We start from the raw sequence: 13782 nt of genomic DNA, 5'->3' as shown, positions 1-13782 counted from the left end.
ATAGGTTCTAATCTCCCCAAATTTGGCACCATCCTGGAGAGAGGCTCTGCAGAAATGAAAGCATAGTAAAGCTTAATCCCTGTTATTTTAGATAAAGCTTAATCCCCGTTATTCTTCAATGATGTTGAACAGAATTTAATTTCATTGAATAAACTCAGGACATCGTGGACAGTGATATCCATCGAAAGCAAGGCATGTATGACAATGTGTCCCCCTTTATTAAATGGCATCAGTGTGTGCTGGGTTTTTGGAGTCGGGGGGAATGATTTTTGTGACTACTTTTGACGACTTGTCCAACTTTTGTTTTTAACTAGTGGGATGAATGTCACTGTTTCCAGCAGTCCTCCCTTCCTCTAAGCGCCTCTTTTAAATTTGCAGTTGGCAGAAAAGCAAGGTAACCACAATTGTCAGGCCTTCAAGAGCCCAGTAGTTGAGAAGAAAACAGGCTCCGGAGTCAGACTGCCTGGCTTCGAAGCCCAGCCCAGCCCTGCCATGTACCTGCATGTGACCTTGACACTATGCAAGAGCTTGCACAGTATAAAGACAAGCTGGAACAGCTTCTGACAGTGAGTCCTCACACACAGGGCAAACTGAGGCACTCATCAGACAGTATTTGATGCTTTTTTATATCCATCTTTGGTTCCTCAAAGCCTTTTGTAATATCTATTTCTTGTGATGTTTTCTTTATAATATCCATTTTGGATTCAAAGCTCCCTTGTATTGGCATCCCTTTCCTTCTCCCCTTCTTCCCTTTTCAGCTGTGTTCCAGATAGAAGTTGTTGCCAGTCATAAGTATGGGGTTACAATACAGTTTCTCTCTCCCTATGTCCACCCAACCAGGCCAGTGTGATCTGCAGAAAACCAACAATACCAAAACCAATTTTACAGAATTTTTAAAACCCTTCAAATGTTCTCAGAGATAAAAGCCTGTTGATATTATATTCTAAGTTTTTCTCATCATTCAGATTTGGCCAGAACTACACTCCAGTGCATTTTTGTTTGGGGGCAACCTTGCCTCTAAAGGGCATCATCGCCTGCTCTCATACAACCTGCAGTTGGTTCAACAAGTCTGTGGTCTAGGTGGGTTCCCAGGAAGGCAACCTCCGCTCTACCATGCAATTTCACACCACAAAAAAAGTGAGCCATTTATTTGTGGGAAAATTCCAAAATGAAGCAAGGACACATTATCAAGAGCAATCCAAATGAAAGCAAAGAGGCCATAGTCACAGAAAAAGCCACAGCGTGATCTGTGCTGGCTTACAGATGCCTTCCAATCTTCGAGGAAATAGTGCTAGACAAAGGCAGAGGGTTACAAAACTTACATTTGTCTATCTATGAACCTTTCTAAGTTTAAGCCTACCGAAGTTAAAATGGGTATGTTAAAGATGAGAAAATTTTCACAATTTCATCTCCGTAGGATCCTATTTCTGAACAGATCTGTGCCTGTGTTTTTTTTTCTCTACACCACATCATTCCTTTACCTTCCTAATACATCAAATGATGAATTCCAGTTTCCTAACTTTTCCCTTCCTTTGCCAAAATACCATTATCAGACTTTGTCTCTCTTGCCTCAGAATATTTCTTTTAGACTGTTCTCTCCTCCTCCACTACTGTTTTCCACAGTCATTGCTAAAGCCATCACTATTTAGGAGTCTCCATGAGCTTTGTGGAACAAAACAGCTGGTGTTAAAAGGAAGTTCAAAAATTCATAAGTTCAGGCTGGGCGTGGTGGCTCATGCCTGTAATGCCAGTACTTTGGGAGGTCGAGATGGGTGGATTACCTGAGGTCAGGAATTTGAGACCAGCCTGGCCAACATGGTGAAACCCTGTCTCTACTAAAAGTACAAAAAAATTACCCCGGCATGGTGGCACAAGCCTCTAGTCCCAGCTACTAGGCAGGCTGAGGCAGGAGAATCCCTTGAACTCCGGAGGTGGAGGTTGCAGTGAGCTGAGATTGCACCACTGCCCTCCAGCTTGGGCAACAGAGACTGTTTCAAAAAAAAAAATTATTAAGTTTAATCACTGATATATTCTGCATAGTATACCTGTATAGTGGTATTATACATTTTTAGCCATACATGGAAAAATATAAAGTTATAAATGATTCAGAATACCCTTCAGTGAAAATGGCTTTTTTTCTAGATGTGCATTCCTCCAAATATATGCTATCACTTGATCTTTGAATGTATAAAGTTTTCTACTATACTAATTCAAAACTAACGCTTCAGCTGGGTGCAGTGGCTCATGCCTATAATCCCAACACTTTAGGAGGCTGAGGAGTTCAAGACCAGCCTGGACAATGTAGCAAGAATCCATCTCTACACAAAATTAAATTAGCCAGGCATGGTGGTGCGCTCCTGTAGTCCCAGCTACTTAGGAGGCTGAAGCAGGATAGCTTCAGCCTCGGAGACTGAGGCTGCAGTGAGATATGATCGCACCACTGTACTGCAGCCTGGGCAACAGAGTGAGACCATGTCTCAAAAAACAAAAACAAAAAACAAACCCTAACATGTTGAAATGTGTGGAGAGGTGACTTTCAGCCTACCAAGCGTGTGATAATTGATATGCAAATCAATGAGGAAAGGTAGCAAACCAAGGTAACACTCAAGGGTTATTCTACTGGCACAGGAAGGCTTGTCATGGAAAACTGTAGAAAGGCAGCAGGAAGTGAGTCCTCAATCAACTCCTTGCAATAAAGTCAGCTTCTTAGAAACTGGCAGATTATGCTCATTTCGAGTATCACTTAGGAATGATGACTTGAAAGAAGTTCCAGTTCAACAAAAACTGTGATTTCTGGAGATCAGAAAACCAAGTGACAACTAAAGATGCTTGGCCAAGAAATCCAAATGCTGTAATATAAATAAGGTGATACACAGGTAAGTGACCCAAAGATGAAGATGAGTGACTGTCTCAAAGTCACCTTGAGAATTCAGACATGTGGATGAGGTATTATGGATGGAAAGTCCCACTCCCGGTGTTTGTATTAAAGTGGATCTGCAGGAGTCAAGTTTTCCTCTGTGAGGGGCTAGGCAGTAAACATCTGGGACTTTGGGGGCCAAATTGGGATTCTGTGTGTTCTTTTGCAGTGCTTTAAAACCAAAAACGACTCAAACTATTAGAGTACAAGAACAAGCCATGAGCCCTAGTTTGCCAATCCCTGCTTTATACCAAACTCCCAGGGTCAGACCCTGCCTGTTGAGAGCCCCCCTGTATCTCCCACCAGTTCTGTTTACACAGCCTCCTGTGGGGCAACCCACGGAGTTGACATCTGCCCCTGTCATTCCCAGAGGACCAAGGATGAGAAGCTTCACTGCAGATGAGGCAAACAGAATATCCCACAGGAGTGGCCAAGAAAGAAAGCTCAAGAATGGATGTGGTCCCAGTTTCTGAAGTCCTCAAGGGCATGGTAACATGATCTAGTTCTATCACAACCAATAAGGTGACAACATATTCATCCAAGCTTTCACATCGGCTCTTAGCACACATGGATCATACCTTACAGCTAGAAAGATGTGACATTTTGCTTAATGAGGATTAAGTGTGGAGGCATCACCACCACCCCATTCTCTACAGGTGTTTCAAGCTGGAAACTAACTGTTCAAGAAGTGTCACATCCTTATATGATGACAAATCTATAATGCATTATGTGGAGAGTCAAGCAATGTTGGAAGGGCGTGCCTTCTTTAAAATTCTGCTTAGTCCCCGTTGGAAAACATGAGGCTGGCCTAGGTCAGCTGGGCTTGGGGTATTTGTCCCTAAGTCAGGCAACTCTGATGCTGCCATCCACATCACAGGTCACATGACAAAATAACTCACCTCCTCTTTGTAATGCTTTCACATTCCAATAATTCTTGGAAGAAACTTGTGGTACATGTTAAGTTCTTGCCAGCGCCTCTGCAGAAAACCTTCTGTTACCACCGTCCCTGGGTTTTCCTGACTCTGCTTGAAGCTGTGGGATTTCTGTTGCTGAAAGGACGCAGCTGGGCTACCGGAAATTAAGATCTTAACCCCCAACATGTGACATTAATCAAATGTATGTCCAAAACAAGTATCTTAAAAAGGTCCCAAAGGAAATCTTTGGGTCAAAATTCCTTTACTGAAAGATAAAGGGAACTAAAATTCCATGAGGACAGAGAATTTTTGCTGTTGTTGTGGGTTTGTCCAATTTTAAGATATACTCTAAGTGTCTAGAATGGTGCCTGGCAGATTGTAAGCACCCAACAAGTATTCATTGACTAAGTAAATGAAGATTGTTCATAAGATTAAAATTAGTCAATAGCTTCGCAGAAAAAAAGGACCTCACTTGGCAGAAGAGGAACTGCAGATGTTATAGCTGTTTACTTTTTCATCCCGCAAATAAAAGCAATAATCTAAAACAGAATGTGATCTTTGTTCTTTAGATACTCAACAATGCCCCAAATGCCAGCAGACCCTCTAAGCTCACAAAAGCAGCTCCGGTCCTGCTGAGCAGGAGAACAGCAGGGTTTGGAAAGCTGCTGAGTGAAATGCAAGCCTTCTCCTGAGAAGACAGAATATCTAGAATCAAGAAGGAGGCGTTTGGCTTTTCCGGGTGCACCCACCCCAGCTTCACTTACAAAGGATGAAGTTAACCATAGGAAGTTAGGCAGCAACCAGAGTCGCAACTGGATCTGATCTCAAAGGACACATCAGTGAAAGAGCAGCCTTTTGTGGTTACTGAGTTAAAATTGTTTCCAATTACTCTGCATTGTTTCTCTGAGAGTGAGTGAGAAGTGATACAGAATCTTCCCTCCCTCCTTCCCTCTAACACCTGTTCTTGTGGGAAGGCGGGGGACCCCCTTTAAAACCTTGATCCTCTACTCCAAAGCCAGTGTCTGTGACACAATTAACACATGGGCAGGAACCCACACGTCCTCATCAGGTGTTATTTAAGATAGCAAGTTCAAGGAGTTAGCGATAGCTGCCAGAATCTAGCACCTGCTACACATTTAGCAATTAAAGTTAAGCAGGTCTAACTGGGAACCAATGAAAACAATGGCAGCATCTCAGAGGTACAGTTAATCTCTGGTTTTTAGAACAGACTTCCTAGCTCAGATTTTAAATAAAGCACATTTGGAAAGGAAGAGAAGTTTTTTGAAGGCCTAACAGATTTCAGTTCAATCTTATTGTTTACTTTTAACATAGTCATTCTATCATTCAACAAATATGTATAGAACAGCCTCTCTGTCCAGACACAGAGCTAGCCTCTGAGGATATAGTCATGAATGAGAACAGATGGCCCAGAGGGTTGACAGCCCATGCTAGAGATGGCCTAACACAGGAGAGGAGAAGGCCGCCTTCGGCATGCAAGGTGTGTGATTCAGGTCATTCTGCACAAAACCACCACCACCTAGCCCCTGCTCTCTTCTTCACAAGTTTGTTTGTTTTGAGACAGAGTCTCGCTCTGTTGCCCAGGCTGGAGTGCAGTGGCGTGATCTTGGCTTACCACAACCTCCGCTTCCCAGGTTCAAGTGATTCTCCTGCCTCAGCCTCCTGAGTAGCTGAGACTACAGGCGCGTGCCACCATGCCCGGCTAATTTTTATATTTTTAGTAGAGACGGGGTTTCACCATGTTGTCAGGCTGGTCTCAAACTCCTGACCTCCTGATCCACCCGCCTTGGCCTCCCAAAGTGCTGGGATTACAGGCGTGAGCCACCGCGCCTGGCTAGAGTTCTTCACAATTTTCCTATCATTTCCTCCCTGAACTACATGCCCTGAATGAGCCAACTCTTCACAGAGCTGCCCTCAGTACCTGGCCTTAGCTATGCCAGCCAGAGGACAGGGAAGCAAGCAGAGGAGAGAGAAATCAGAATGGGCCTGGGGCTGATGATCCGATTTCTAGTCTTCTTTCTGCCAGTAAGACCCTTCAAAATCCTGGACAAGGGATGAAAGTGGTGTAACTTCAAGTTCTAGTTCAGGCTGTGCCTTCTACTGGCTCTTATGGCCATGAGTAGAGTAGCTTGGCTAGTCAGGGAGGTAGCAGGAAACAACAATACTCTAATTTTCCCAGGGCACTAGGTTTCTGGGCTCTCCTACATTTCAAAATAGCATCTGGAAACGAGTGAACTTTCTGGCTGTGGTCTCAAATTGCTCTTTCAAAAAGATAAAGTTCATAAGACTCACAAAATTCAACAAACATCCATTGAGTATCTAAAACATTCAACATGCAGACTTGGCAAGATGTAGTGATGACGATGGGAGGTATTACTAACATAGCACTTCCTATGTGTCTTGAATTTTTCAAAGCACTTTATATATATTAAGCACAATCCTCACAGCGGCCCTATAATTTAAGTACCAATTGGATGTTCATTTTACAGAGGAGAAAATTAAAAGCACAGAGATTAAAACTGTTCAAGGTCACAAAACCACCAAGTAGTAGAGCTGGGATTCAAACTGCAGCAAAGAGTTTATATTATTTTATGTGTTTTGACATTATCGAACCCCCCCCCCCCATGGGAACTTGGTGACTTGCCAGAGAAGTGCACTATACACTCTTTTCCTCAAATGTGTCCTTACCTAGAGCCCAATGCTATCAATCTGGTAGTACTATTCTAATTAAAAGGACCTTGCTCTTCAAAGTACTCCAAGTAAACACATTTGCAGAAATATCACATTAATTTTCACATTCTCACAAGACTTGGCAACATAGTTGCATTACCTCAAAGAAAGGTCATCGTTTTACATCCCCCATGTCACTATTTCCCATGAGAACATGGGAAATTAGGCAAGAACACCGTCTAATGAGACAGCACTAGCTGGACAGATGAATACCAGCAGGGCAGAGGGGCACCCGGGGCATCCATACCACTCAGCCTCCACGTGGAGCTCCATGAACCCAAAGTCAAAAATCACAGCTAGTTTTTAAAAAGTATTTAACACACAGTTAAAGAACCATTTCGTCAAGCCAACACACACACACACACACACACACACCCACGAAGCCATACCTATCTCATCTTGTTTTCTGTGAAGGTGATGGCAGTCTGTTGGAGTGAGCATCCCTCAAAGGTCTACAATGTGGCCAAGGACACATTGTTCTTTTTTTAAATAACCGTTCCAAATATCGTGAGATGCACTGTTACACGAAGTCCCTTGCCTTCCTAAAAGCCACCCTACTTCTAAGAAGAAGGGCTCAGTCCTCTCCGGAGTCCACACAGGGGAGGTGATAGCATTGCTTTCATGTAAATCATGTAATGCAAAAATTTTTAAATCTTCATCTTAAAAGTATTTTATTTTGACCAGCCTTCATGGCCCCCCTTTTTTGTCCCCCAACTTGAGACGTATGAAGGCTTTTGGTCTCCCTGAGAGTGGGTGGAGGCAGCCAGGGCTTAACTGTACACTGACTTGAGACCACTTGAATGAAAGTATACACTTTTAAAAAGGTGGGGGAAACCATTTTGAAGAACATGGTTAAATCTTCTTTTGCCCAAAAGCCATTTCTAGCTGCTTGTCTCTCTTCCCCATTACTAGTACAGCATATGAACTACATGACTTTGAACTCAATCATACACCATTGCTTATTGGTCACAGTTTCAAAGACCTTGATATAAAATCAAGTCTGCAAACTGAGGCCAGAGATTGTATTTTATCATTTTATATTCAAACATTTCCTAGGACTATTCTGAGCTTGAAATCAATGCACGATAGATTATTAATTAAGAAGTCAAGGGTTGATTAGGATGTTTATTCCACAGCCTCAATGAAAACTGGGTTTCATTAGTGTTTCCTACACACACGCATATTTCTTGTTTAAGGAAAGCTTTCTTTTTTTTTTTTTTTTTTTTTTTGAGACAGAGTCTCACTCTGTCACCAGGCTGGAGTGCAGTGGTGAGATCTCGGTGCCCTGCAACCTCCACCTCCTGGATTCAAACGATTCTCCTGCCTCAGCCTCCGAAGTAGCTGGGACTACAGACACGCACCACCACACCCAGCTAATTTCTGTATTTTTAGTAGAGACAGGGTTTCATCATGTTAGCCAGAATGGTCTCAATCTCTTGACCTCGTGATCCACCCGCCTTGGCCTCCCAAAGTGCTGGGATTACAGGCATGAGCCACCGCACCCAGACAGGAACTTTTTATTGATATCACCCAATAAAGGAAAGGTAAAATCTTTTGTTCAAGCTACATGGTTTGGGAAAGGGGGGAAAAGAACTTGTGGGCAAAACTTTGATACCCACAAGACGGGTAATGCTGTAATAACTTTATATGCTTAGTTTGGCTATCAGTTCAGTTCAGCTACATCACCCAACTCTGATATCTTAACTACGGGTAAGAATATTCCCCGTGTCACATTATAATGCTGAGCAAATACATAAACTCACTAAGCTGTCACTGGCATTCATTTGAGAAGTGCTTAATAAACATTGGGTACTTGGCACAATACACAATGAGGATAGACAGTCCATGGAGACAGTGACCCTGTGACTAAGATAAAATCCTACAAGGAAAGAGTTATGTATGTACGCACGAATTTTGTCTATAATATAAGCTCAATTGTCTAAGACAGACTGCAAGGGCAATGGTAATTCAGAAAGCCTGGATGTGATCCTGGTGGATGCCAGTGTTTTCTATGAAACTGTCTTTGAAATTTACAGCCATCTGGGTTTATAGTCTTCTTACTTATATCCCAGAATCTGGAACATCCCATAGGCACCTCTGGGATGGTGAAAGGGCTCATGCACTGAAGTCAGACAGCCCTGAGTTTGAATCCTGGCTCTCACATATAGTTTTGTGACCTTGGGCACATCATTAATATTTAATCCCTCTGAGGTTTGCTTCACTTTTTTTGTAAAGCTCAGATAATACAAATGCTACAAAGTTGGCTGTACGTGAGATGGCTGTATGTGAAGTGCATAAAATAGTGAAATACACTGTTGAATCCTCAAGTTGTCACTCCCATTTAATATCTAATAAAAAATGCTAGAAGTGGACAGGTGTTGCTTACATGAAGCTATGTAAAACATAAGTAGGGTAAGGAGGTAGTTTCAGGACAAAGGATATTCAGAGTCCATTTTTTCTTCTCCAAATCATTTAGTTTACCATAACTTTTGGGTATAATGGCAGATCAGATTTATCACTCACTCTATCACACTTATTTTAGTATTAAACCTATCTCTCATATCAATGATTTAAGAGATGAGGTCTTGGCTGGGAGTGGTGACTCATGCCTGTAATCCCAGCATTTTGGGAGGCCAAGGCGGGCAGGTCACTTGGGGTCAGGAGTTTGAGACCAGCCTGGCAAAATGTGGTAAAACCTCATCACTACTAAAAATACAAAAATTAGCCGGACATGGTGGCAGATGCCTATAATCTCAGCTACTCGGGAGGCTAAGCCAGGAGAATCACTCAAACCCAGGAGGCAGAGGTTGCAGTGAGCCGAGATCACATGCCATCACACTCCAGCCTGGGCAATAAGAGCGAGACTTCATCTCAAAAAGTCTCACTCTGCTATACAAGCTGGAGTGAGAATGCAGTGGCATGACACGTTAGTAACTTTTTTTTTTTCTTTTTTTTTTTTTTTTTTAAGGAATCTTGCTCTGTCACCAGGCTGGAGTCCAGTGGCGTGATCTCAGCTCACTGCAACCTCTGCCTCCTGGGTTCAAGTGATTCTCCTGCTTCAGCCTCCTGAGCAGCTGGGACTACAGGTGTGCACCAGCACCCCCAGCTAATTTTTGTATTTTTAGTAGTGATGGGGTTTCACCATGTTGGCCAGGATGGTCTCCATCTCTTGACCTTGAGATCCACCAGCCTCGGCCTCCCAAAGTGCTGGGATTACAGGCATGAGCCACCGCACCTGGCCTAGTAACTTTTTAAAAGTCATTTCTAAACACACTTCAAGTTCAGAATTGGCTTCCAGAGTTCCTTCACTTGTGCTGAAAACCATTCACCAAAAGCCACCTGGTAAAGAGAATGCTATAAAGTCAAAGAACATTCCATCAGTAATGCTGCATTACTTACGGCTCAATTCAAAGTAACTTTTAAAGGCTGGCTTCCAGGAAGGCTGGTTCTTTATCTCACTTTAGTTTAACAAGGTAGGACAGCTACCTGGTCATCTGCAAAGGCCTCCATGCTCCTTTCAGGATCTGTCTAAATGGGTCTGCATGTATCCTGGGGATGAGGACACTGGTTTCTTACAACAGTGCTTCAAGATTGTATGCATCTCTCATTAAGACAGATTCTGATTCAAGAGATCTGGGGGCAGAGGCCTGGGATTCTAACAAGCTCCCAGATCATGCTGTGCAGCTGGTTTCCAGATGATACTTGACGTAGCAAGGGTCTACAGGGTTAGGACAATCAAGTCACAAACTAAGGAAAACAGTATCCTCTATTCTTGGGGTTCAAGATGAGATTATAGAAACAGGGTAAGACTAATGGAATACAGAGAACGCTTGACTTCCATAGAGAAAATAGATATAAAAACAAAATCTAAGATCTTTTCATATACACAAGGATCAGCACCACTTTCAAGCTGAAAGCATCCTTTCCCATTCCTTTAAACAAAGTTCTTTCTTCTCCTTGATATAAAACATCATTTTTGCTAGATCTCATAGCAGTTTGAGTAGCTGTTAGTGAAAACACACGCCAAGGTGCTGCTAGTGTCTCCTGTTGAAAGAGTATAAAAGAAACACCACACTGCTTTAAAAAGTCTGGAAAAGACGACAGTCATGGCATTAACAAACAGAATAATCGGGCACCAAATGGTTTCTGAAAATCTAACATGCATTCTCTAACTGTCACTGATTTATGTGAAGTCTGACCTTCAGGGACTAAACGAATGAGCAAACCATCTCACTGTCATTTCCCATGTTAAATTCGAGGCTTTATACCGTGCTGATAGGAAAACAATGTGTCCCAAGAAACACTGTGGTCGTGTGGATGAAAGACAGGCCTGGAACCAGGCAAGCAATCCTGCTGCCAGCACCACCAGGTCACTTCAGGAGCTCGGTGACCTTGCTCACCCAGTTAGCCTCTTGAAGACTTAACCTGCCAATTGAACATACTCCTTTCTCCTCTACTACCTCTCTTTTTGTTCAGCGTTCACCCCCCGCACATGCCAAGAGTCACTCCTAAGGGCAAGGAGTGACTGTTGATTTGCCTGATTGTTGTCCCTCCACTGCCAACAACAGATTTAAGAGCAAAAGTACGCGATGTAACTGATGGTGCTTTCGCACCCATAAACTGACAGCCCTGGAATCACTTATGTCTGAACCTTTGGGTATAGGAAATGCTCTCAGCTGCAGGAAACGCTATGATTGATTCATAGGCAACAACCTTATGAGGAATAAAACATTGTTTTCTTTCAAGTTCGTTTCTAGGGACTGCTGCGTTACCGTGTACTACTCAGTATTTATCCCGGCAACCCGAACAGAGTATATGAGTCTCAGAGACAGTCAGGTGTGGGCATATGATCACAGTACCTTGCACAGCGCCTCTAAAAAGCAGATATCCAATAAACGTTTATGGGTGCATGCTCCTCTATCCAGTGAGAGCACTGGAACAGAAGCCAAGAATTCAATGGTGAAAAACCAAAATCAACCCTCATCTCCAAAAGGCTGCAAGCAGAACAGTGGTTCTCTCCTTTGGGAGATAAGAACCACCTGGGGATCATTTTATAACTACCGATTCCCTAGCCCCATCCACGCTTAGTTTTAACAAGCACCCGAGGTCACTCATTTAACAAATACCCAGGTGGATCTGTGGCCCACATTCTTAGAAATACTTTTTTCCTCTGCCCCAACAATCTTTTTGTTTTCACTCAACACAACCACTCACAATCCTCCTCCTACATTTTTGTCCAGAGGCCGTGACAGTCACACGCTGCCCCAACAGAAGGTCAGAAGACAGCCAAGTGCCAAGAATTGCCTTGTTGACTTTGTGTTTTCAAAACAAAACACGAATACAAAAGCCATCATCTGTGTTTGCTATGCCCCACTGTTTACACCCAAAATCCAATCCAATCTCCTTCACAGACTTGTAGCCGCCTCTTCTCCAACTTTCGCCACGCAAGTATTTCAGGGAGCGGCAAACATCCTCAGGATCTCAGGGCACACACCCTAGATGCAAACTCAGTTGCCCAGTGTTGCTCTGACTCCTATCCAACCAACACTCAAAGATTCGCACCGCGCGGCACGCACCCAGCACGTTCCAGTGTAAACGCTGCTCGGGTCCCAAGCGCGTCTCCAAACCCCTCCTTTACGGCGCCGCCTCCCCAGTAAGCCCCGGTGCGCAGTGGCGAACAGTCCGCAGAGCCCCCAGGCTTACCTGTAGCATGTGGTGAGCTCGCCTGTAGGCTTCAGACACGGGTATTTAGTCGTCGCGATTTTACTCTCTGAGCAGATTTCTCTACGAAAAAGTCCAGAGGAAACGTTTGATTCTCAGCGAGAGAGCGGAGGCGGGCAGTGCGCGCTGGGGAGTCCCTGGCGCGTGGGGGATGGCCGGGCTCCGCGTCCCGGCGCGCTGGGCAGCGGCTGGTCCCCAAACGCGTACGCGGAGCAGACTCCGGGCACAGGGACGAGCCAGGCGAGGGTCACGAGGGAGCGAACCAGTTTCAGGAGAAAGGAAGCGGGGTTCACGAGCTGTGCCCGCCGGTGTGGTACCCGGGGGAGGCAGGAACGCTAGACGGAGGGTATCCCAGACGCGACCCACGGATGGCAGGGCGCATAGGCTGATACCCGGGAGCTAAGGGAAGTGTAGCCCAGGACAGCTGAGCACTCTCCTTACGGCCAGAGGAGTGAGGGCGTGCGGATCGCTGCGGGAGTGGGCGCCGAGGAGGACCGCCGGCACCCTGGCGAGCCGGACGCGCATCCAGCAGGAGCTCGCCCTCCTCTGGGGCTTGCAGCGCTTACCTGTCGCCGTCCTCCGGCTCCTCTCTGTAGGTCCACGTGTGTCCCAGCGCCAGGAGCAGCAGCAGCGGACCCAGGCTCCTGCCCAGCTGGCCCCTGGCAGCTCCTCCCCGGCTCGGAGGCGGCGGCACCATCAGGGAAGCTCCCGGCTTCTTCCCAGAGCCGAGCTCTGTCCCGGCCCCGCGTCCTGCTCCTCCGCGGCCGCCGCCTTCCCTCTTCCCGGCAGGGGGCGCCGGAGAGCAGGGGCGTTTGCACCACCTGCACGGGGAGCAGAGATCCGGAATATTATGTGGCTGGGGAGAAAATAAGGCTAGGAGTTGGGGTGCCAGCGGTGTCCGGCCGGCACGAGGGCCCTGAGGTCCAAGTTGTCTCGTCGGGACGTTCACGCCGGATTGACAGACTTGCCGGACTCGGCTTGGGGCTGCGTCCTCGACTCTTCCCTCTCCCTCCTCTGGGAGAACCGCGCAGGGTGGGGAAAGCGGGCGGTTGTTTGCATTTTGCACCAGGGTCGAACGACCGGGAGGAGGAGGAGCTGATTCTCCACTGAGGAGAAGAGGGAGGGGGAGGAGAGGGATTAATAAGCTTCCTTCCTGTTGTCCATGGGTGTCTAAAGCCCAGGGTCAGGCCAGTGTTCACCTTTCCTCCTTGAAGACCTACCCTGCGCTTTTCAACTATCTTAGTCTTCTTTTCTTTTAGATTATGTGAGGAAGGGGGAGTTGAAAGGCAAACGGGCCTCTCAAATTGTTCAAACCTGAAATAGCGGTATTTATATAGTATAATCACTCTTCCTTAAAACCTTTAGAAGAAATTTCTCTGGTTGTTTCATTGGTCAATAAACTATGCTCTGTCTTCTTCATAACTCGAGTTCGGAACAAGTAAGGAGGTCTTTCTGGGAGCCTTACATCTTCCCCTCAGCGGC

At 45.3% G+C, this 13782-nt stretch overlaps 1 protein-coding gene across 2 annotated transcripts in view; it reads right to left on the bottom strand.

The window, feature by feature from the left end:
• The window catches only part of CCBE1 (collagen and calcium binding EGF domains 1), a 283314-nt gene extending 270280 nt beyond the window's left edge, over positions 1-13034 (bottom strand). For both annotated transcript variants that reach the window (XM_015122114.3, XM_077974672.1), the window contains exons 1-2: positions 12867-13034; positions 12283-12363 (exon numbers count right to left, since the gene is read on the bottom strand). In XM_015122114.3, coding sequence (XP_014977600.3) covers positions 12283-12363; positions 12867-12997 — 212 coding nt within the window. In that variant the 5' untranslated portion in view covers positions 12998-13034. The remainder of the gene's footprint in view (positions 1-12282; positions 12364-12866) is intronic.
• Between the last annotated feature and the right edge of the window lie 748 nt (positions 13035-13782).

This window comes from Macaca mulatta, chromosome 18 (assembly GCF_049350105.2).
Source record: "Macaca mulatta isolate MMU2019108-1 chromosome 18, T2T-MMU8v2.0, whole genome shotgun sequence".
Classification (NCBI taxonomy): domain Eukaryota; kingdom Metazoa; phylum Chordata; class Mammalia; order Primates; family Cercopithecidae; genus Macaca; species Macaca mulatta.
The sequence above is the reverse complement of the archived record's forward strand: the minus strand, read 5'-3'. Positions and strand labels throughout refer to the sequence as shown.